Source organism: Muscardinus avellanarius, assembly GCF_963383645.1.
Source record: "Muscardinus avellanarius genome assembly, chromosome: 4".
Classification (NCBI taxonomy): domain Eukaryota; kingdom Metazoa; phylum Chordata; class Mammalia; order Rodentia; family Gliridae; genus Muscardinus; species Muscardinus avellanarius.
In genome coordinates this window covers 18,800,383-18,823,961 of record NC_137789.1, presented here as the reverse complement: position 1 = coordinate 18,823,961, position 23,579 = coordinate 18,800,383, and the positions used below count along the sequence as shown (strand labels likewise).

The 23,579-nt window shown below is 42.6% G+C and overlaps 1 protein-coding gene across 1 annotated transcript in view; it reads left to right on the top strand.

Moving 5' to 3' along the window:
- Positions 1-1,338: 1,338 nt before the first annotated feature.
- TBC1D31 (TBC1 domain family member 31) overlaps positions 1,339-23,579 on the top strand; it is a gene marked incomplete at both ends in the record, with an annotated part of 71,191 nt that continues 48,950 nt past the window's right edge. Inside the window, 4 exons of the mRNA XM_080694722.1 lie at positions 1,339-1,415; positions 3,906-4,052; positions 12,904-13,019; positions 16,474-16,652. Coding sequence (XP_080550848.1) covers positions 1,339-1,415; positions 3,906-4,052; positions 12,904-13,019; positions 16,474-16,652 — 519 coding nt within the window. The remainder of the gene's footprint in view (positions 1,416-3,905; positions 4,053-12,903; positions 13,020-16,473; positions 16,653-23,579) is intronic.

The window sequence follows — 23,579 nt, the reverse complement described above, 5'->3', positions numbered from 1 at the left end:
TGCTGAGCTTGACAAAAAGTGAGACTTCCTGAGGGAATTTGTTTTTCCTCCCAGGAAGTTGAGATGTGAAGATGGAGTGCAGGGCTTAACAAATGTGAGACTTCCTTCTTGGGATTTTTATGTGTCAAGAATCTCAGTTATTTCAGGAGTGAAGCTAGGCCATTATGATTAAAAAGTGTGGGCCAGGCCTTTTGAGAATCCAAGTAAAAGACAAGACAGATGGAATATTATTACTAAAAGTGTATAGGCCATGCCTATTGAAGACCTTTGTCTAAGAAATGGACAGGCCAGATCTGCTATTATAATTAAATGTGTAATGCTTTATAGGCTTTTGTCTATGAAAGAGAGAGCTCGGGACTCTGAAAGTTGAAACTAAGGATTATGAAGTTTCTAGATCTTAAAACTATATCTTCCCTTTCCTTCTCATTTTGTTTCCTTTCTTATCTAATATTTATTTCTTCTATTCTACCTCACCCCTACCTCGTAGACACACAACTAGTTATTAACATTATTGCTTTGGGGCTGTAATTGGTGGGCTGGATATCACAATATGAAAGTCTTTTCAGATTATGAAATTGAAAAATAATTATGAGGTTGGTGAAAAGGTTATCAAAAATGGACTAATCATCCATAGGGTTCCATAGGGTTCTTTGGAATCTCAAAGTTCTAGGAAAGGATTCCTTCAATTCTCAATGTCTCCTTGTTTCTTTTGTTGTCTCTATACAATCCCTTGATCCCCAAGGGCAATTTAGAATAAAATGGCGGGACCACCTGAGAAATCAGTGTGTGTGTGTATGTGTGTGTGTGTGTGTGTGTGTGTGTGTGTGTGTGTGTTAGGGGGTGGTATGGGGTTGAACCTAGAAGCATTTCCATCTCCGAGCTACACCTACAGCTCTGTTTTTTATTGAGAAACAGGGTCTTTTCAAATTGGTGAGGCTAGCCTCAAATCTGCGATCTTCCTGTCTCAGTCTTCCAAGTAATGAAACCAACGCTCTTGGGATGGTCCCAAGAGTGCAGAATTCCCACGCTCAGAAAACTACAGCTCCCAGAAGGCTGTGCGCCCCGGAACAGCCCACAAAGGGGCGGAGCCTAGGAGACGGTCGTTGGTCGATTCCATCGGCCGGCGCGAAGGGGCCGCTTGTATGGGTTGAGCGGAATCCTCCTTTCGGCTGGTAATGACGAGACAGTGGCGTCCCCCGCGCGGTTGGTACGGTCCGCGGGGGCCCCAGGACTCCGCTGCCGCGCTTGAATTTCCCGGGCCGCGAGCGCGGGGCCTGCCGGGAGGGCGCCGGGACGGTTTACCCACTCGGACCGCGGCTGCGCCTAGTGGGCCTCGGCATGGAGAACACAGACCTGGGCAACAAGGAGAGCGGCAAGATCTGGCACCGCAAGCCGTCCCCGGCCACGCGGGACGGGTAAAGGCCGGGCGTGGGGCGAGCGAGGCCGGCGGGCTCGGCGCCGGGCCCTCGGGCTCTGGGGCGGGGGCGCCGGGCTGCGGGGCTCTCGCGACGCCGGGACCGGTGCTCCTGGGGAGTGCAGGGGGCTGCCTGCATTCATTACCGTGGGGACCCGGTAGTACCTCTGGCACTTAGTGGGTGCTCAGTAAGTACTTAGCTATTGCAGCTGGAAAAGAATCCCAGGACTCCAGGAGAAGATGCAGGGAAGGAGAACTAAACACACGCACCCGCTGCAGAAGCTGAGGTTTAACCTCCCTTTGACCATTGCACGTATCCAGACACGCATGCATTTGTCAGCCACTTTTTATTTTGTGTGTAGTACTGGGGATGGAACCCAGGGGCATTCTACCTCCGCCCTATTTGTTATTCTTTATTTTGAAACAGGGTCTCACTGAGTTGCAAAGGACCTCACTAAGTAGCTGAGGCTGTCCTCGAACCGCGATCCTCCTGTCTCAGCCTCCCAAATGCTGGGATTATGAGCGTGTGCCACCGCCCAGCTTGTCAGCTACTTGTTGAGCGCCTACTGTGTGCCAAGCAGACGTTCTCCGGAGTTTACATATTGACCTGTGTGTTAGGGGCGGAAGGAAGCGTCTACAACGTAGGGGCCTTCTAGTCCCCCAGCACTCTTCATTCTCTTCCCAGTTTTTTGCCCTCTTTGAGACTCGGCCTCTCCTGTGTGACTCAGTACAAGCCTTTGCGGTAAAGTGCCTTGTGGGTTCTCACCGTGAGCTCAGTCTGATTCCCAAGGAATTCACGGATCTGCTCCATTGCTCGGGTTCATGTTTCAGTGTTTCCTGTTCTAGTTTTTCTGTTGATCTTTCGTTTGCTCCCGGACAAATAACAAACTTGAAGCGTCTATTCCGATGCACGTTGGCGGAGGTTGTACCAGCCACTTGTTTGGTTTCCAGTCGCTGCCCCTCATTATCAGTATCTCTTCCATTAACTCCACCAAAAAAGCCCCCAAACAACCGCTGAAACCACGGTGTATAGTGTTGCCTGGGCAGAGGATTCCAACCGTGGATTCAGAGGCGTTTAGTTGAAGCCCGGGATGGTGGCTCAAGCTGGTGATCCCAGCATTTGGGAGGCTGAGACAGGAGGATCATGGTTCCCAGGCAGCCTCAGCTACTACTTAGCAGCTCAGTGAGATCCTGTTTCAAAATAAAGAATAATAATAATAAAAAGAAAGGTGTAGCTCAGAGATAGAATGCCCCTGGGTTCAATCCCCAGCATTGCAAAAGAGAGAGAGAGAGAGAGAGAGAGAGAGAGAGAGAGAGAAGCATTTAGTTGAACAAAGTGTCTGTTTGCCACCTCTGTGATCTTATTCATCACTATAAATAGAGACGGTCAGCTTAATCGACTCTTGTCCATATTTGGTGCTCAGCAAATAATGGTTTTTATTTATGGAACACCCCCGCCTCCGCCCCGGGACTGGGGATTGTACCTAGATTGCTCTACGACTGAACAACATCCCCAGACTTTTATTTTTGTTTTGAGATAGGGTTTCACTAAGTTGCTGAGATTATCAAACTGAGGAGGATATCAGACTTGATAAACAGCGTCAATGTGTGTGTGTGTGTGTGTGTGTGTGTTGGTTTATTTATTTATTGGTACTGGGGATGGATGACTTACAAAGTATTTGTTCATTTAGCAGGCATGATTTGAGTGCCTGATGTATTTGATGCATTCTACCTCTGAGCTATATCTATCTATCTATATCTATCTATCTATCTATCTATCTATATATCTTTAATATAATTAAAATATATTATATTTTAATTCTTTGTTTTGAAACAAGGTCTCAGTAGCTGAGGCTGTCTGCAAACTGCGATCCTCCTGTCTCAGCCTCCTAAAGGCTGGGGTTACAAGCATGCGCCACCACATCCAGCATTTTATGTGTATTTCTTTTAAGACTATTTTACTAGAAGACTAAGTTTCATAAGGGCAGGGCCCGTGTCTATCATTTATTCACTCCTAGGTAATTCAATGTCCAACTTATAATACATTTTCAAGATGTTCTTTTTGTGGTTCTAGAGATTGAAGCAGGGGCGGTCTAACTCCAGCCCACCTCCCAGCTCTATTTTTAGTCTTCGTATTGAAACAGGGTCACTAAGTTGTGGGGAGGGTCTCACTAAGTAGACAAAGCTGTGCACAAATCTGTGATCTTCTTGTCTCAGCCTCCTAAGTACTGGGATTAAAAGCGTGCCCCACCACGCCTGGCTCATTTTCAAGTATTTGATGAATAAATGAACTTTGATAATGAATACTACTTTGATAATGAATAACTTTTGGAACTATTTTCTGAAATTTTAAGATTGATCCTAGGGGAGAGTGGGGGAAGAGCAGGTAGGTAGCCTTAAAAATTAGTAAAAAATATATGTCTGTGCTTTTTGTGTATCGAGTAATACTTGATATAGAAATTAATGTTGCTTTGTTTGTTTGTTCTTACAGAGTTATAGTGAACATTGTTCACAACACATCTGATTACCATCCAAAGGTTTTGCGGTTTTTGAACGTGGCTTTTGATGGCTCCGGCGACTGTTTACTTGCTGGGGACCATCAAGGAAACATCTACATTTTTGACTTGTGTAGAAACAGGTAAGCAGATGCTTTTGATATTTATCTTATTTAATAGATTATTAATTCCTGACAACTTTAGTACCTGCTATTCATTATTGATTCAGAAAGCTTTATTAAGTTCTACTTATAGTTTATGTAACTTAGAAAACACTCATTAGTGCTGAAAGAATAACGTGGGAAAGGATAGAAAGGTATTGTCCAGATTTTTCCAAGAATCAAAGTGCTGCTTTTAACAATATCTCTACTAGCTTGTTTTTCCTTAAGTTTAAAATTGTATTGTCCAGCCAGGCATGGAGATGCATGCTGGTAATCCCAGTACTTGGGAGGCTGAGACAGGAGGATCACAGGTGTTAGATCAGCCTCAGCAGTTTAGCAACCTAGCAACTCTGAGCAACCTACCAAGACCCTGTTTTAAAATTTTTAAGAAGGCTGGGACGTAGCTCAGAAGTAGATTGAACCTTGGGCTCAACCCCCAGTAACAATAAATAAATAAATAAATAAATAAATAAATAAATAAATAAATAAATTTTTATTGCTAACTTGTTGGTTAGTTTCTGATACTTTATTAGGCAATTTAGAAAGAACACAACTTATACATTGTTGTTACAGAGTACTAGACGTAAAAGTTTTAAAGAATTGATCTGTACTCTCTTCCCTCTGTGTGTTCTCTTCCCTTGTGGAACAACTTAGTCTAGAAACAGGTAGAGTCCATGGAGGGGGTATCCATACAGCAGCCTGGACGGGAGGGAGACTTATAGCAAGAGGCAGAGGACATCTGCGTCCAGGACGGGCCAGTGAAGAGAAGTCAGTTTAATACAGGTGGATTTAACCAAATAAGTGAGTATATTGGGGAGGATGAGAGCCAACTTTCATACTATTGGAAAAGGGACTCACAGATACATAAAAGGAAGAAGCTAGAATGAACCCCGCGGTGTTAGACAGAGTTGGACATACTTATTTCCTAGTTTTGTCCACTCAGAGTACCTGGAAGCAACAGCATATTGGTAGGAACATATCTACTGTCCAGTTCTTCTTTTTCTTTTCTTTTCTTTCTTTCTTTTTTTTTTTTTTAACTGGGGATTAAAACTAGGGCCATTCTTCCTCTGAGCTACTACTCCAGCCTTATTTTTTTATCCTTTATTTTGAAACAGGGTCTCACTAAGTAGCCAAGGGTGGCCACAAATCTGCAATTCTCCTGTCTCAGCCTCCCAAGTTTGGCTCCAGTTCTTGTTTTCTAAAAATCATACTTTACTAAAAGGAACCAGAGACCCTGGTAGAAATATCTAGTTTCAGAACAAGGCAGGGATAACAGAGCCTATAACGTTTTATTGCTAGAGTGAAGGAATTTTTCAGAGAATGGTGGATTCTGTCAAAATTACACAGATGCCAGCTCCTAGCTGGCATCCTAGCTCCCTCTGGTCATATTGGATATAAGTTGAGCATCAAAATAAGTGATGATAAAAATGATAAATAAATGATAGGCCATTGATTAAAAACAAAATCCAAGCCGGGTGTGGTGGCGCACACTTGTAATCCCCGTGCTTGGGAGGCTGAGGCAGGAGGATCGCACGGATTAGAAGCCAGCCTCAGCTACTTAGTGAGGCTCTCAGCGAGTTAGTGAGACCCTGTTTCCAAATAAAGTATAAAATAGGTCTGGGAGTATAGCTTGGAGATAGAAAACCCCTGGGTTCCACCCCTAGTACCACAAAAATAAATAAATTAATTAATTAAAACAAAATCCATGAGTTCTTGTTGTAATCAACAGTTCAATGAGGAATGGATTTCACATAGTTACAGAGTGCCACCTCACAGAATTCTTATTAATTACAGAAGAAAAGGAGTCCCTTTATAATGAGAAGTATAGCAAACACACATTAATCAAGTGATTAAAGTTGATATGACCATTTGCTGGGCGTGGTGGCACACACCTGTAATCCCAGTACTTGAGAGGCTGAGACAGGTGGATCCCAGGTTTGAGGTTAGACTCAGCAACTTAGTCAGAATAAAATATAAAATAAAAAATAACGGCGGAAGGCTGAGACAGGAGGACCGCAGGTTTGCAACCAGCTTCAGCAACCTCGTGAGGCCCTCTGCAACTTAGACCCTGGTTCAAAATAAAAAATACAGCAGGCTGGGGATGCAGCTCAGAGTTAGAATGCCTCTAGGTCTAATCCCCAGTACCACAGAAAAAATGAAATAAATAAAAATGGACTAAGGGTGTAGCTTGGAGGTAGAACGCCCGCGGGTCCATCCCAGTACACATACACACACAAAGTTGATATAACCAGAAGTGGAGCAAATAAAAATTTGTATGGCATCTGATAGGGCCCAGTGAGAAGAACACAGTGTCATTTCTGTGATATTCCCGCCAAAAGATAAAGGTGTGTGAGTGACTTCTTCTAATCGATGGCATCAGCAAAGCTAAATGAGCACTCCAAACTGTCTTGGGTCCTTCACAAGGGTCACAGTCATGAAAGTTGGGTAAAGGAGGAGCTTCAGAGTTCAGGCCTTGGGAGAGCACCAACGTGCTGCTTGCCTGTGGAACCTGCCTCAGAATCTCGTGGGCTCTGCCACCTCCACCAGCTTTGATTTCCTGATTCTCCTGCTCAGTGCTTGGACTGTCTGCCCTTGGAAACGCAGAGGGAGAGACCAGAAAATTGAACTGACAGCAATGCATGCACTGGAGCCAATGACCGTTGAAGATGTAACCATAAATTTCACCCCGGAAGAGTGGGCCCTGCTAGGCTCATCCCAGAGCAAGCTGTACAAAGATGTGATTGAAGAAATCAGCAGCATCTAGTCTCCCTTGGGTATCCATTTTGCAAGTCTGATGGGATTTTCTTATGAATTGCTCCAGAAGCAGACATAATGATATTATTGACCATGCAGAGAGGACGTATCAATGCCTTCTATTTGGAAACGCCTTTATTCAACTCTCTGGCCACACAGAACACAAGGGAACTCACGCTGGAGTGAAACCGTGTAAACGCAGACTGGGTGGGAAAGCCTTCAGCCAATCCTGTCACCTTAGTAGGCATGAGGGAACACACTAGAGGAATCCCATGAAGGCCGTCGAGTGGAAAAGCCTTGCACAGCCTGAGAAAACGTGAGAGAACACACGCGGGAGAAATCATTTGAATGCCATCCAAACAGGAGGGCCTTCAGCCGATCTAGTGTTCTGGAGGCATGGGAGAATGCGCCCTGGAGAGAAACCAGACAAGTGTCTCTGTGTAGGGAAGCCTTCAGGAAGCCCTGCAAACTCAGAGACCGTGAGAGAATGCACACTGGGGAGAAACCTCACAAATGCAAGCAGTGGGAGAGCCTTTACCGCGGCTGGTCATCTTAGGCACCATGAGAAATTACACATGGCGGGAAGCCTTTTGAATGCTGTCGGGGCCCACTCGGCTAGACCGGGATGGGGCGGTGGCTCAAGATGGCGCCTAGGCATGTTGCCAAGTCACGAGGCTCACGAGGCTGGCGGTGCCCTGAGCCTGCGCAGTGAGCCCTATCAGACGCCCTACGGATGATCAGTGACGCAGCGCCTCGTGCTACCACCAGCCCGCCTATGAGAGGGTTAGAAATGCGCATGCCCTAGCTGTGGGAAGCTTGGGGTTGGTGGAGTGATGAGGGAGGGATTATGAGACTGATATATATTTGCCTGCTGTGCGCATTGAAGGGGGAAGCATTAAAGAGGAAGCATCATCAACAGACTCGGCGTTTGTGTCTTCTTTCCTGGGGCTCTGCAGGCCGGAGCCTTAGGACGCGACAAATGCCATCAGTGTGGGAAAGCCTTTACCTCGTCTTATAGCCTCGCAGGACAAGAGAAAATACACAATTGAGAGAAACCTTTCCTTAGCCAGCATGTGAGAACATACTGCAGAGCGGAACCACATGAATGCCATGTGTGTGGGAAAACCCTCAACCTGCCTTCTACATCTAAACAACATGTGAGAACACACACTGGAGAGAAACCATGAATGTCGTCTGTGTGGGAAAGCCTTTAACGCATCATCTTAGAGAACGTGAACACATGCACACTGGAGAGAAACCGCATGAATGCCTCATTTGGGGAAAGCCTGTATCCAGCTCTTAGCTTTGGAAGGCATGAGAGAAGACACACTGGAGAGGAACCACATAAGGGCAGCGTGTGTGGGAAAGCCTTCTTAAGTTCTCCTGACTTTAGCAAACATGAAAGAACACGCTGGAGAGAAACCATACAGATGTCATCTGTGTGAGAAAGCCTTTAACACATCTTACGATCTTGAGTGACATGAAAGAACACACACAAGAGAGAAGCCGTACGAATGCCACGTGTGTGGGAAAGCTTTCATGAGGGCCTCTATACTTGGAGAACATGAGAGAAGACCCTGGCAAGAAATCATCAATGTCCTCTGTGTGGGAAGGTTTTCATGCACCTCAAGTTCTTTAGACATCACGAAATGATTAGCACTAGAGAGAGGCCAGACAAATGTCATCACTGTGAGAAAGCTTGTACTAGTACCTGTTACTTAGAAAGCACAATCAGACTCACAACTGAGAGAAAGAACATGAGTATGTGGGAAAGCCTTCAACCAGCTCTCTACTCTTAAACAAAACGAGAAAACACTCACTGGAAAAGCCACGGAATGCCATCTAGCTATTGAAGGAATGTCTCTAGGATGGTGTCTAGGAAGGGAGGTATCTAGCATGATTGGAAGGTCCTCCAAACATCCTTCTCTTTGTATTTTTTTGGCACTGGGTATTGAACCCAAGGGCATTCTATGTCTGAGCTACACCCCCAGCCCTTTTTATTTTTATTTTGAAACAGGATCTTGTTAGGTTGAGGAGAGTCTCACTACTTGCTGAGGCTGTCTTTGAATCTAGGCTCCTCCTGTCAGTCTCCCATGAACTAAGATCACAGGCATACACCACCACACCTGGCTTACATCCTTCCTTCTCAGTTGACGTACGCCAACACTGAAATAGAAGCCATGTGTATGTGTGCTTTATAGAAATATACCTACTATAGGTATTTTATACATGCTATGACATAACTTGCCTGTAGTAGAATGTATATAGGAGCCTTTAACTATAGCTCTGAACTTTAAACTTTTCCTGACTTGACAGGAAAGAACCACTGAGCACACCCAGGTCCGGGGAGGGCTGGCAAAGCCCTTCTGAACCTGAGCCCTCCCCCTATTCCTACCCCCTAACTTTCTTCTGAGTCGCATTCCAGTTTCTTCCTTCTAGACAGCTGGAGAGAACCTTCAGAAAGAGCCATGGAAAAATGTGGAAATCCAGACCAGAGATTTCTCTTATGTGTGAAATATGCTCACATTTCTGCATTTAATATGTTGTGGTGTAAAGATAAATGACTAAACTCAGGCTACTAAATTAGACTTGTATTTTAACTCAGAATAGCATCAATTACAAATTGAAAAATACCATGAGTTTGAGAAAAATTCTAGTAAAAAAGGATAAATATATATAAAAAAAGAGTTGGATAAAGACTGAAGAACTCCGAATGGAAGGAGATTAGAGAGACGTGAGAGGGGCATGAGTCCCGACTGATGCTTTTGTTGTAAAGGGCATTACAGGGCAACTAGAAAATTTGGGTAAGATATGAGGGCTATGTATTTGCAATATATAAATGTTTTGATGGTTGTATTTTGATTATGTAGCCAATTTCCTTGTTTGTAGAAACATAGTCTTAGAACTTATTCTGAAATAGTTCAGAGAAAAGAGTATATATAATTTGCTTATCTGTGGTATATTAGGTAGAAATCTGTTAAACATTGTTTTTGCTCTTTACCAAAAAAGTAATGATTCCAATTCTTCCACCCTTGATCCTGAAAGACCCCCGCAGAGGGGGGAGACCCTCAATCAGCCTTGGGATAAGCGACGTCAAGTACACACAAGAGACTTATGTCCTTGATGCAATGAGCAAAAGGTTTATTAAGGAGCCAGTGCACTGGGGCCGACTCGTATAGGAGTTTGGCCCTGAGTGACTGAAACTGAGGGCATTTATAGGGAAAAGACCACTAGTTAGGGGGGGTTTGGGCCAGATTACATGCGTTTACAGAAAATTACAGAATCATTTGAAAAGTACATTCTGTAGTCAAGTGTTAGATACCAGATGTAGTCAGCAGGTTCCTGGCACAGGACGCGCTGACCCGGTCAGTATAGATAAGATGCTAGGTAGGTTCCTGGAACAGGGTGGGCTTATTGCATATTTCTCATTCTCAAGCCTATACTTCTTAAGCTGTAGCAAAAATATTTTTCTTTTTAACTATTAGCTGGCTGCTAGGGGCTTATAATTTTTCTTTTAAAATGGAGCCTTTCAATCCTTTATTTTTTTTTACTTTTTTTATCCAGAACTGGGGATTGAACCCAGGGGCATTCTACCTCCAAGATACACCCCTAGCACTATGTTCCATTCTTTACTTTGAACAACAGGGTCTCACTAAGTAGCTGGGGCTGCCCTCGAACCTGTGGTCCTCCTGTCTCAGCCCCCCAAGTACAGAGATTACAAGCGTGCGCCACCACGCCTGGCTCCGCCCTTGATTCTTGCCTAACCTACCCTGCCAATTTCTAGTCTCAGACGATACAACTGTCTATGCTGCTGATGCTGCTGCACACACACACACACACACACACACACACAAACTAGTTAATTGGCTCCGTTACAGAATAACCAAATTCAGTTTCAGAGATTCTCATACATTCATATCGCCTGTCACTCACTTTTCCCATTCTCAACTGAGTATTCAAAGCCTTTTCCAGTTTCTTTCCCTCCTTGTATTGGACACAGGATTTATTCTGACCACCTAGCCTAATTCTTGGAACATAGGTGCCTTCAAGCAACCTGTACTTCTCCCCCCTTGCTGTCTCAGATAAATCCAGTCATCCATATCATTTGTCCTCTCGCCCATCATTTCCTCCTGTGCTAATCCCCGTCTTCCTCAGTCTTCTCTGGGAATTTGTTCTCTGAGTGCTGCTTTTATTTTATCCACTGTCCCTCTTTACTTTCTAGTGTACAGAAGAAGAAAATAATTTTTCCTTAACCCTTCTGCATTTTTTTTTCAGCTGGACTCTTACAGGAAGAGACAGATTAGCAAGGGAATATTGAGCAGGATATTAATGTGTACCTGAGAATATCACACAGGAGTACTTCAAAATGAGTGGCTCAGATTCTGCTTTGTATGATACCTTGCAACAGAGAACAATACATTTTTAGAGAAGGGACAAAACAAAGGAAAAGGGCCTTCATTCTCGAGGAGCAGTGAATTGTGGAAAGGCAGTTATATATATAACAATTGGTAGATTAGGGCCACTTAGTAAAGACCGTTCTGTAGTGATTTCTTTGGTACCATTTCCAAGATAAGAGTCTGAAGTCATCTCTAGTAATCAATTTTGTCTTTCCTGATCGAAGGGGGAAGAGGGACACTCTCATGAAATTATGCAAATTTATTCAGAGACTTTCAAGCAAATAGGGGAAGGACAGAGAGCTTTTCTTATATCTACTTCTTGATTGTTCCAACTCAAAATAATCCTTATACCGAAGCAGTATATTGTGGGATGGCGTATTCTGCTACTCTTACAGCTGAGCTGAGCAGTGGCCGAGCCAAGGCTGGAAATCACACGTTTTTATTTTTGTGCTAGGAATTGAACCCAGGGGCATTCTACCTGAGCTGTACCCCCAGTGTTTTGTTGTTGTTGTTGTTTTGGCTTTGGGTTTTGTTTTTTTTTTTTTTTTAAACAAGATCTTGCTAAGTTGCTAAGGCTAGCCCCAAACCTGTGATCCTTTCTCAGCCTTCCAAGAAATGGATTACAGGCATGCACCACCACGCGCAGCTTCTGGTAGCTTGCTTACTTGCTTGCTTTTTCTTTTTCTTTTTCTTTTTTTTTTTTCTTTCTTTTTTTTTTTTTTTTTTTTTTGCACTACAGGGGATGAAACCCAAGGGCATTCTACCTTCAAGCTATATCCCCACCCCTATTTTTTTTAAATTCTTTATTTTGAAACAGGGTCTTACTAAGTTGCAAAGGGCCTAAGTAGCTGAGGCTGTCCATGAACTACAATCCATCTGTCTCAGCCTCCCAAATGCTGGGATTACAAGCACGTGCCACTATACCTGGCATCTGGTAGCTTTCTTTTCTTTTTTTTTCTTTTTTGTGGTACTGGAGTTCCTAGAAACCCTTCTTCTACCTCCGGGATACACTCCCAGACCAATAATATTTTATTTGGAAACAGGGTCTCTTAAGCCGGCGAGGCTGGCTTCAAACCTGCGCGATCCTCCTGTGTCTGCCTCCCAAGCAGGGGATTACAAGCGTGCGCCACCATACCTGGCATCTGGTAGCTTTCTTAATGAGCTCCTTTTCTTCCTTGTCCCCTGTCCATTCATTGCCATTGCTGCCAGGATCATCTTCCTAAAAGACATGTCTGATTGTTGTTCTGCTATGCTAAACACTTAGATAGTGGCTTCCCATTTTTTTGTTGTTGTTACTGTTGTTGTTTTTGGTGGTACTGGGGTTCCTGGAAGCCCTTCTACCTCCGGGCTACACTCCCAGACCTATTTTATATTTTTATTTGGAAACAGGGTCTCCTAAGCCAGCGCGGCTGGCTTCGAACCTGCGTGATTCTCCTGTCTCCGCCTCCCAAGCGCGGGGATTACAAGCGTGCGCCACCACGCCCGGAAGTGGCTTCCCATTTTGTATAAGAAACATCCAAGCTCTTTAATATGGCACGTGGTACCTTTCATAACCTATTTTTGACCTACAAAAATGGCTCATTTTTTCGAGTTTCATTTTCTTCATCTCTAAGGACTCCTTCAACATCAAATTTGTGACTATTGGCAGAATTTCCAATACTAATATAGTGATCTCTTAATAGGTTTAATCTTGTTCAGCGAACAGCACAAGCTTGCACAGCTCTGGCCTTTAATCTTCGTAGGAAGTCTGAATTCCTTGTGGCATTAGCTGATTATTCTATTAAATGTTTTGATACAGGTAAGAAGTTCTCTTGTTTGTCTTTTGAAGCTACGTAAAATCCACTGATGTTGTCATCCATCTGTATGGTTAAGGGAAGTGTCCCCACAGGGCTGCTCTCACCTCAGACACAGCCACAAGCAGAGGCCTCCCAGGACCATCCCTCGGATTGGCGGCTTCCAGCTCAGGGTTCTCACCTACCTCAGGTTCAGTACTTCTCTAGAATAACTCACAGAGCTGAGGAAAGCATTGTGCTTAGGACTACACCCCCGGCCCTGTTTATCTTTCATTTTGAAACAAGGCCTCCCTAAGCTGTGGAGGGCCTCCCTAAGTTGCCAGGGCTGGCCACGAACCTGCTGTCCCTTGTTTCAGCTTCCCACTATTGAGATTACAGGCGTATCACCACACCTGGCTTATTACAGTCTTAATATAGCAAAAGGATACAGATTAGAGCCAAAGGAAGAGACGGGGGGAATCTGGGAAGCTGCGGGGAGGGAGGCTCCTCTGTCCCCAGGCGCATGTTCCTCTCCCAGCATCCAGCTGTGGCAGTCGGCACCACGTACTGCTGACGCAGAGTTACCCAAGCCGAGGTGTCAGCTGTCTTCATCACATATGCACAGTTGCCATGTTGTTGAACTCAGTTTCCAGCACTGCTGCCCTCCCAAGAGGATAGGCTCACATAACCTTCTAATCGCGTGATTGGTTTTCCTGCCATGGCCAGCCCCCACTTGGTACTCTCCTTAAGATAAACTGTTAACTGGTGTGGTGGTGCACACCTGTAATCTCTGTACTTGAGAGGCTGAGACAGGAGGATTGCAGGTTTGAGGCCAGCCTCAGCAACTTACAATGTTTATAGTGTGATCTGAAGGACCTACCACGAATAACAAAGGTTCCCTATGACATGGGAAATTCCCCGGGTTGGCGTTTACATTTGAGGAGCCTGGGCCTCTCTTTTGAGGCCAAATTTCTAACAATATAGGTATCTGTATGTTTTTTAAAAATATGACATGTGGTATACATTATACTTCTTGGGAATATAGAGGGCTATAGACTAAACCTTTTATTCTTAAACGAGATTTGAACTTATTTTTTTCTGATTAAAGTAGTTGATAGTGTTATACTAGGATATATAAAAATGTAAAAATAATGACAGCAAGCACTTATACCAGTGTTTATTCTTTGCCAGGGATTGTTTAGGACTTTATACCTATTAATTTATTTTAGTCGTCATAATAGCACACTGAGATGGATATCGTTATTATCACCATTTTGCAGATGAGGAAACTGAGGCACGGTGAGGATATAAAATCAATATCACCTATAATTTCACTGCCCAGTGATAACTGTCATGAGTCGTTTTCCGTGCTTCCGTGCCAGGCTGTGTTCTCCGCTTCAGACACGCCCCTCACCTGTGCGCACACCAGCTGAGAAGCAGTGCGGCCAGACTTCCAGCTGAGTCTCCACCCCTGTCACCGGCTTGTGCTCTGCACAAAGAAGGAAGACAGCCGCCCTCTAGTGACACAGCCAGTGGTTCACGATAGGGCTTGGTCCTTCTAGTCTCTTCTACACATATACTTTTTAAATATTCTAACGATATATAATTAACTCTGTTTTGTGGGATCATTTTGCCTCCTTAAAAGTGCATATGGTCTATTTTAGGTTGATTATATAACATTGTCTGCGTAGGTGTTTGTAGGACCGTAACTTTTCGCACTACTGTCTGTTGTTGGACTTCTAAACTGTTAACAGTGTTTGTATTACAAATACTGCTGTGCCAAAAATTCTGAAAAATAAGCCTATATACTCATCTACACTTGCTTGCTTTCCTTAGACTCTGCTCTTCTCTTCCTGACTCCATCTTTTTATTCTGTCTCTTTGAGCCCTCTCCAGATGCTTTCTCCACTCCAGGTCCTCAGTCACCGCCCTGTCTCCCTCTGCCCGGCCCTGCTTTCTCACAGCATCCCTCCGTGAATCCTGACTCCCGAGTCTCCCCTCCAAGGGCGTTTGGATCCAATGGCTGTCCAGCCCGCTGTCGTCTGCCTCTCAGCAGCCCTGCGATTGCTTGGTCTTTGGATTTCATACTGTCATACTGTGACTGCCCTCGGTCATCTGTTTTTCTGATTGCTTCTTAGTAATCTGTCCTGGATTTTTTTTTAATGGTTTTTGAACTCTTGGATTTGGGATCCAGTTTAAACAGTAGAAGAACCCACTTAGTGTGTCTACTTTTAATTTTGCTAATTGATATTAGAAAAAACTAATTTTATTTTCTAAAACAAGCATTTTCCCCACATAAACTTGGAGGGATGCAATATTACATTAAAGATTAGATAAAATTAGAGGGACATAATACGAGATCAGAGAGCAGCACTTTAACTTTATTCTTATATTCTCGTTATTCTTATTTTTATTATTCATCTTACCGAACACCAATGAAAACTTCATCAGTAACTAATGCCAGATGTTACACTGGTGTTGGAAACCACTACTGTTTGGACATACAGAAATATGTGAGGATAACTAAAAATCACCTGTAGTTCACTACCCAGTGATGATTTTCATGAATAGTTTTTTAGTGTTTCCTCTACCAAACTGTTTTCTCTGCTTTCAAAAATACACACCTCAAGGTCAATTTTGTAAATCAAATATATTTTTCCCACATTCCTAAGTCTGTTCCTTCTCATGTTTTTATTAACATGAATTAATAGTACCACCATCTGCTCACACACCTAAACTAGAACCACTAGACTCTTCACTCCTCCTTTATCTCAGGATATTGATTTGATCACTCAGTCCTTTGACAGTTCGCCTTAAAGCCTCTGAATTTGTTTCTTTCTCCATTGTCACGTGCTTAATTTAAGCCCTCATCTCCTGCTGGGTTATTACAGCAACATACAAATGAGTCTTATCGAGTCTCTTTTCCACTTCTAGTCTATCCATAATATATCCTCAAACTGCTCTTTATAAGACATAGGCCAAGTTGAGCATGGTGGTATGTGCCTATAATCCCAGTACTTGGGAGGCTGAGACAGGAGGATTGCATGTTTGAGACCAACCTCATCAACTTAGTGAAGCCTGTTTCAAGAATTATAAAGGGCTGGGGGTATAGCTCAGAGGTAGAATGTCCCTGAGCTCAATCCCAGTATCAAAATTAAACAAACAAATCATAGGCCAGATATTCTACTCTTAGACATAAAACTGTTGCCCAGAGGAGAATACCCAAAGCCCTCAGGATCACATCTGAGGCTATTAAACCCTTTGTAGGCCTCGTCTCCTGGTAGACCGTGATGCACTATTACTAGTATGTCCCATCGTGCATTTTGTCAGCTAGCCACGGGCTTCCATTTTAATAGGTGTCCATGGAATTGTCACACACAGTACCTGCCATCAGGTGAATCCGTTCACGTGTAGTGATTATGTCTAGTGTGCTAAGTAGATAAAGCGTTTCAGTTGTGTAACCGTTTTATTTTGATCACAGTCACCAAGGAGCTGGTGAGCTGGATGAGAGGACACGAGTCCTCAGTGTTCTCCATCTCTGTGCACGCATCGGGGAGGTACGCCATCACCACTTCTTCTGACACAGCACAGCTGTGGGACTTGGATACCTTTCAGAGAAAAAGAAAGCTGAATATCCGCCAGTCTGTGGGTATACAGAAGGTGAGTGGCAGGCTGTGCTTCCCCGACTCCGTTCCCTTTCTTGTCTGATCATTATTACAGCTCTGAAACCTCAGTTCTCATAAGGGGATTTTGTTTGAGTTCTTTCCCCTCACACAACTTTTTATATATAACTTCAGACATAGAGCAGCTTATAAGAATTTTAGAACGAACGTATGCCTACCATGTAGAGTCTACCCTTAGCATGTTACTGTGCTTTGCTTTACTGTACTTCAGATGTTACTACATTATATTTTGCTTCAAGCTTTTTCTGCTCATCTGTTCATTAATTTTTTTTTTCTTTTTGTACTGAGAATTGAACCCAGAGGTGTCTACCTTCAAGCTACACCCCCAGCCCTTTTTATTTTTTGTTTTGAAACAATGTCTTACTAGGCTGCTAAGCATCTTCCGAGTCGCTTAGGCTGGCTTTCTGCCTGTGGTCCTCCTTTTCTGAGTCGCTTAGGCTGGCTCTCCGCCCGTGGTCCTCCTTTTCAGCCTCCAGGTACTGGCATTACAGGTGCGCACCACCTTGCCTGGCCTGTTCATTAATCCTTTGTGTTTCTGTGTGTAGTAAAGTAAATTGCAGACATCAGTGTGCTTCTCCATACATACTCAAGCCTTTATCTAATTGACCAAGGCTCAGTATTTGTTGGTATAAGGTTTATATGTAAAAGACTACATAGGTCTTAAATATTCATTGTTCAGTCTGACAGATGCATACACCTGTGTAACCCGTGCAGGCCGAGCATCACCGTCAGCCCAGAAGTTTCCATCATAGCTCCTCCTAGGTCAGCACTGCTATGAGGTTTACACCATAGGTGGTTTTTGTCCTTTCTAAAATTTTATATGAACTAAAATACTTCATAGTGGTTTATGTAAGGCTTTTTTCACTTGGCATATTGTCGGAAATTTTGTCTATATTATACATGTATGTAGTTTGTCCCTTTTATTTTTATTTACTTATTTATTTATTTTTGGTGGTACTGGGGTTCCTAGAAACCCTTCTACCTCCGGGCTACACTCCCAGACACCTATTTTTATTTTTATTTTATTTATTTATTTATTTGTTTGTTTGATTGTTTATTTTGGTGGTACTGGGGTTCCTGGAAGCCCTTCTACCTCTGGGCTATGCTCCCAGACCTATTTTTATTTTTGTAAACAGGGTCTCCTAAGCCAACGCGGCTGGCTTCAAACCTGCGTGATCCTCCTGTCTCTGCCTCCCCAAGTGCAGGGATTACAAGCGTGTGCCACCATGCCCGGCTGACACCTATTTTTATACTTTTTTATTTGGAAACAGGGTCTCTTAAGCCAGCGCAACTGGCTTTGAACCTGTGCGATCCTCCTGTCTCTACCTCCCAAGCGCGGGGATTACAAGCCTGCTCCACCAAGCCGGGCCAGTTTGTCTCTTTTAGTTGCTAATTAGTATTCCATTGTATAAATGTATTACTTTTTTAAAAAAATAATTGTTTCGCCGGGCATGGTGGTGCATGCTTGTAATCCCCGTGCTTGGGAGACGGAGACAGGAGGATCGCGCAGGTTCGAAGCCAGCTGTGCTGGCGTAAGAGACCCTGTTTCAAAAATATAAAATAGATCTGGGAGTGTAGCCCGGAGGTAGAAGGGCTTCTAGGAACCCCAGTACCACCTAAAAAATAAAAAATAAAAAATAAAATAAAAAAAATAATTGTTTCTTTTGCTTTTAAGGTTTAATTTTTTTCTGATTAGTTAAATACTATTTTCAGGAGCATGTAGGTCTTCCATGTGCTTAATTTCTTTGCTTTTTATTACATGTGCAATATTACTTTCAATTTCTTGATTATTAACATGAAGAGAGCTACTAATGCCAACCAAAAATTTATTTTGTAGTCTCCCGGGAAATCCCAGAGTTCTTTTGTGAGCCTTTAATAATTAAGAAAAGAAGAACAGTTGTAGTCAGCGATTCATTAGGGATGTAGACTGAATGTCTTAGTAGGTCTTTTCTCTCTAATTGCTTTAGTCTTAAATTGAATTTAAATTCCAAAGAAGAAAGCTTTGGGAGTTGAACCCCCAATGGAAACAGTTATGAAACAGTGACACAAAACCATCTGTTCTTTTTAACCACAAAATTAAAATTGTATACAATGGATGTTTACCAAGTGTAACCTTGCTTAGTCATGTAGACAGTTTAGAAAATTTGACTCCAAATATTAGTGGTATAAGAATAAATTAAGTGTAAAAAAAGTACATATAGTGTGATATGTGCATAAAAATATTTTTTTTGTTGTTTTTTGGGTTTTGGTGGCTTTTTTTGGTGGTACGGGGGATGTAACCCAAGTGCTTTTTACCTCTGTGCTATACTCCCAGACCTATTTTATATTTTATTTGGTTGCTGAGAACCTCACTAAATAGCTGAGACTGGCTTCGAACCTGTGCAATCCTCCTTTCTCAGCCTCCCAAGCGCCGGGATTTACAAGTGTGCGCCACCATGCCTGGCAAAATATATTGTTTGAAAACAATAGAAAACAAGCCGGGTGTGATGGTGCATGCTTGTAATCCCCGCACTTGGGAGGCTGAGATAGGATCATACAGGTCCGAAGCCAGCCCCAGCTACTTAGGCTCTCAGCAACTTAGTGAGACCAAATAAAATATAAAATAGGTCTGGGAGTATAGAGCCCAGAGGTAGAAAGCCCCTGGACTCCACCCCTAATACCACCAAAAATAAAAATAAAAATAAATAATAGAAAACCAACAAAGTCTGTTAGTTATTAGCAAAGCTTTTTGTGTGTGTGTGTGTGGTACTGGGGATGGGACCTAGGGACATTCTCTTAGCGACATCCCTAGCCCTATTTTTTATTCTTTATTTTGAAACAGGGTCTCACTGAGTTGCAAAAGGCCTAAGTTGCTGAGGCTATTCACAAACAGGGATCCTCCTGTCTCAGCCTCCCAAATGCTAGGATTACTAGTGTGTGCCGCCACAACCGAAAATGATGTAACCATTTAAAAATGTAAAGCATATTTAGTTCCTGGTCTATACTATGGGAGGTAGGCCAGATAGTTACCACTCCTAGTTGACACTGTTAAAAACAGGACGCTCTGCATGGTGGCATACACCTATAATTCCAGTACTTGGGAGGCTGAGACAGGAGGGTCCCAGGTTCAAGGACAGCATTACCAAGTAGCAAGACTCTCAGCAGCTAGTGAGACCCTGTTTCATAACAAAAGAAAAGGGGCTAGGGCGAAGCTAGAGATATAGAGCACATCTAGAGCTAATCCCCAGTACTTAAAAAAAGGAAAAGAAAATACATGTAACCTAATTTTAAAGTAAAACTTTAATGCTTTTCTTTTTGTGGTACTGGGGGTTGAACCCATGGGCCTTCTACCTTCAAGCTATACCCCAGCTCTATTTTATTTTTTATTTGGAAACAGAGTCTTGCTAAGTCGCTGACAGCCTCACTAAGTTTGCTAAGGCTGACTTTGAACCTGCAATCCAAGCCTGTGCTACCACGCCTGGCTCCCAGCCCTCTTTTTTCTTTATTTTGAAACAGGGTCTTACTAAGTTGCAGAGGGCCTCAGTAGCTAAGGGTGGCCTCAAACCTATGATCTTCCTGTTTCAGGCTCCCAAATAATAGGATTACAAGTCACCACGCCCGGCTTAATAAAAGTTCTATTTAAAATGTGAAGAATAAAAGGAAGGACGATCTCAAAAAAAAAAAAAAAAATGTAGAATCAGCTGGGAGTGGTGGTAATCCCAGTACTTGGGAGGCTGCTGAGACAGGAGGATCAAAGGTTTGAGGACAGCCTTAGTTATTTAATGAGACTCTAAGCAACCCAGGGAGACCCTGTTTCAAAACAAAAACTAAAAAGAGCTAAGGTTGTTGCTCAGACGTAGAATGCTCCTGAGTTCAATCCCCAGTACCAAGAAAAAAAAAAAAACTGACATGAGGCTAAAATATAAATATATTTTAGTATGAGTTATTATAGGTCATATATTATTGTAATACTGTACCTTTCTAAAATTAGAAGCAGTTCTGAGACACATCTGGACCCAAAGATTCCAGATGAAGAACTATGGATCTTTAATGTCAACGTGTTTTTTAAAGGCCCTATCACTCAAACCTCTCATCGCTGGTTTTTGTGTGTAGTAATAGCAGAAATACCAACAGTGATAGATGACCATTGTTACATACCTGCAATACAGCTAGCACTTCATGTAGTATCTTTAAGTTTAAGTAATCCAAAGGTGGGTATCGTTTTCCTCATTTTACAAGAGGAGAAAAAAGTTCAGAAGCATGAAGTAACTTGCCCGCCGTCGCATAGCTTATAAGAGGGCTGCGGCTTGAATCCTGCAGAGCCAGTGCGTTGCCCCGTGCGGCTTCTCAGGTAAACCCATCACACTTCTTCAAATCAGAAAATTGTGCTGCTCTGGTTGAAGCTTAGAAGCAGGGTATTCAGTTCTTCAGGTAGAGATTTTGAAATATCTATTGGGATTTTTTTTTTATTACACTGCTTCACTATATGTGGGAAAAAGCCTTGTAGCAGATATCAGAAAATAGTAACAAAGAATGTCACTGAACTTGTTAGTCTCTCTTTACAGTGAGTGCTCGCCAAATTTCTGCTGAATTATGCATTTGACTGTCGCCTCCCAATATTACTGTCTTAAACACTGAACTTTGAGAAAAGCTCACAACCCTCTAAAAACTCAATTGGAGTCCTGATTCAGCTCTGGTTTGAATTTGTCCCCCACAGGTGCATGTGCTGGAAGTTTGGTCCTCAGAGTGGCAGTGTTGGGAGGTGCTGAAACCTCTAAGAGATGGGGCTTGGAGGGATTAATGTGGTTTTTGAAGAACTGGGGTAAGGGAGGAAGAGAGTGAGAGAAAGATTGTAAAAGGGGCAAGCCTGAGCCCAGTTGAGTCCTCTGGCTTCCGTCTTGACACGCACTGTCCCTTATGCACACGTTCCCACCCAGATGCCACACTGTGTTGTAGGCAGAAAGCCCTTCCCAGAGCAGGCACCGTGCTCTCAGACCTCCAGAGCACCGAGCTAAACAAACCCTTCTTCTTCACATATTCCATAGCCTTACGTATTTTCTTTGTTGTGGCAACAAGAAAATGACTTAACACTGAAAGTTAAGGATTTTCATATCTACAAAGAAGGCTGCAGCCCCCTCCTTGAACTCAACCTCTCTTCAAAATACATTTGATTCATGTTTTAGAAGTTTTTAAAATAAGTTTTCTAAGTTATTTTATGTTGTCAAGAGATGACACTATCTAAATAATAGTGACATGATTCATTTAGAAATGATTTATAATCATTAAAATCGGGCAATTAAAATCACAAATCTAGTAATGAATAATCATGCAGGCAATAATCTATCACAACTGTTCCCCTAAAATAGCAATTGATGCTCATTAACTTTTAAGCTTTTGCTTTTCCCAGTAGGAATAAACTTTATTACCTTTCTTGAAAAATGATGGCTAATTATAAGAATTTTCTGATGTCAGCCTTCCTTCCCTCTTCCTTTCTTCCTGTACTGGGGATTGAACCCAGGGGCATTCTACCTCCAAACTTCTACCCAGCCCTTTTTATTTTATTTAAAACAGGGTCTGGGTTGCTGAGGGAGGGTTCTTCAAGTTGTCTAGGCCGGCCTTGAACGTGCAATTCTCCTGTGTCAGCCTCCAAGTACTGGGATTACAGGGGTGACTGGCTTTGTAGATTACTTTTCAACATCAGTTTTCAAACAGTGACTTAGTGCATTCATTATAGATTATAGTATATTCGTTGCAAATTCTTTCTTTAAGACATTTATATTATAAATTTTCCTAACATAGTGAGCCTGTTAGCAGGTCTACCAGAGATTCTTTCGCAAAGTAAACCAAACAGAAAGGTGAAGAGCTGGGTGAGGCCCTGGCCTGATCTGCCAGCATCCTTTGTTTGATACTGGGGTTTGAACCCTGGGGCATTCGACATCTGAGCTCCACCCCAGTCCTTTTTAGTTTTTATTTTGAAACAGGGTCTCACTGAGTTGCTGAGACTAGCTTCCAACCTGTGATCATCCTGTCTCCACCTCCCAATTATAGGAATTATAGGTTTGGGCCATTGTGCCAGGCCTCTTATCAGCATCTTTAGTAATTCTGTTATTGATACTTTTTATCGTGTGTTATTGGCATTCTGAGTAGATGGTTTTATTTAACCAATATGTTTCATAGTATATCATATGTGTGTTTATGTTGTACAGATGTATTCATGAAATTACATTTTAGTCCATTAAAGTTTGTATAACAAAGTATTGGTCAATTTCAATTAAAATTTTGTATTATCAAAAGCAAGTATTTTTAGTGTTTATATAACAGAAGTAGAAGTTAGGAGAATATAATGATAACATTTACAACTCTGTTTTCAATATATTTCATTGTCATTTGTCTTTTAAATAAATTGAATGTCTAATAGAATATCCTCTGTGCATTTTCAACTTTTTACTCTTATAAATAATGCTTGCATTTATCTTTTTATTTTTTAATATACTTTTATTGGTACATGTAACTATTCCTCATTATAACATTCAGACTGATAGAAACATACATGTACATACTTGGTGTGTTCTCCATGGAAGTGTTTCTACTTGCCTTTTACAGGTTCTCCTACTTGCATTTATCTTAATTTTTTTTTTTTTTAAACAGGGTCTCACCAGGTTGATGAAAGTCTCACTACTTGCTGAGGCTGTCCTCTAGCCTGCAAACCTCGTGTCTCAGCCTTCCAAGTACTGGGATTGCAAACATGCGCCACCACTCCGGGCTAATAACGTGTTTATATTAAAGTGCAGTCGTGTATTGCTGAATTACAAGGATATGTTCTGAGAAAGGGCTTGTTAGGTGATGTCATTATGTGAACATCATACTTGCACAGATCCAGATGGCGTAGTTCAGCACCTGATGTGGTTCCTGACGCAGCCAAGAG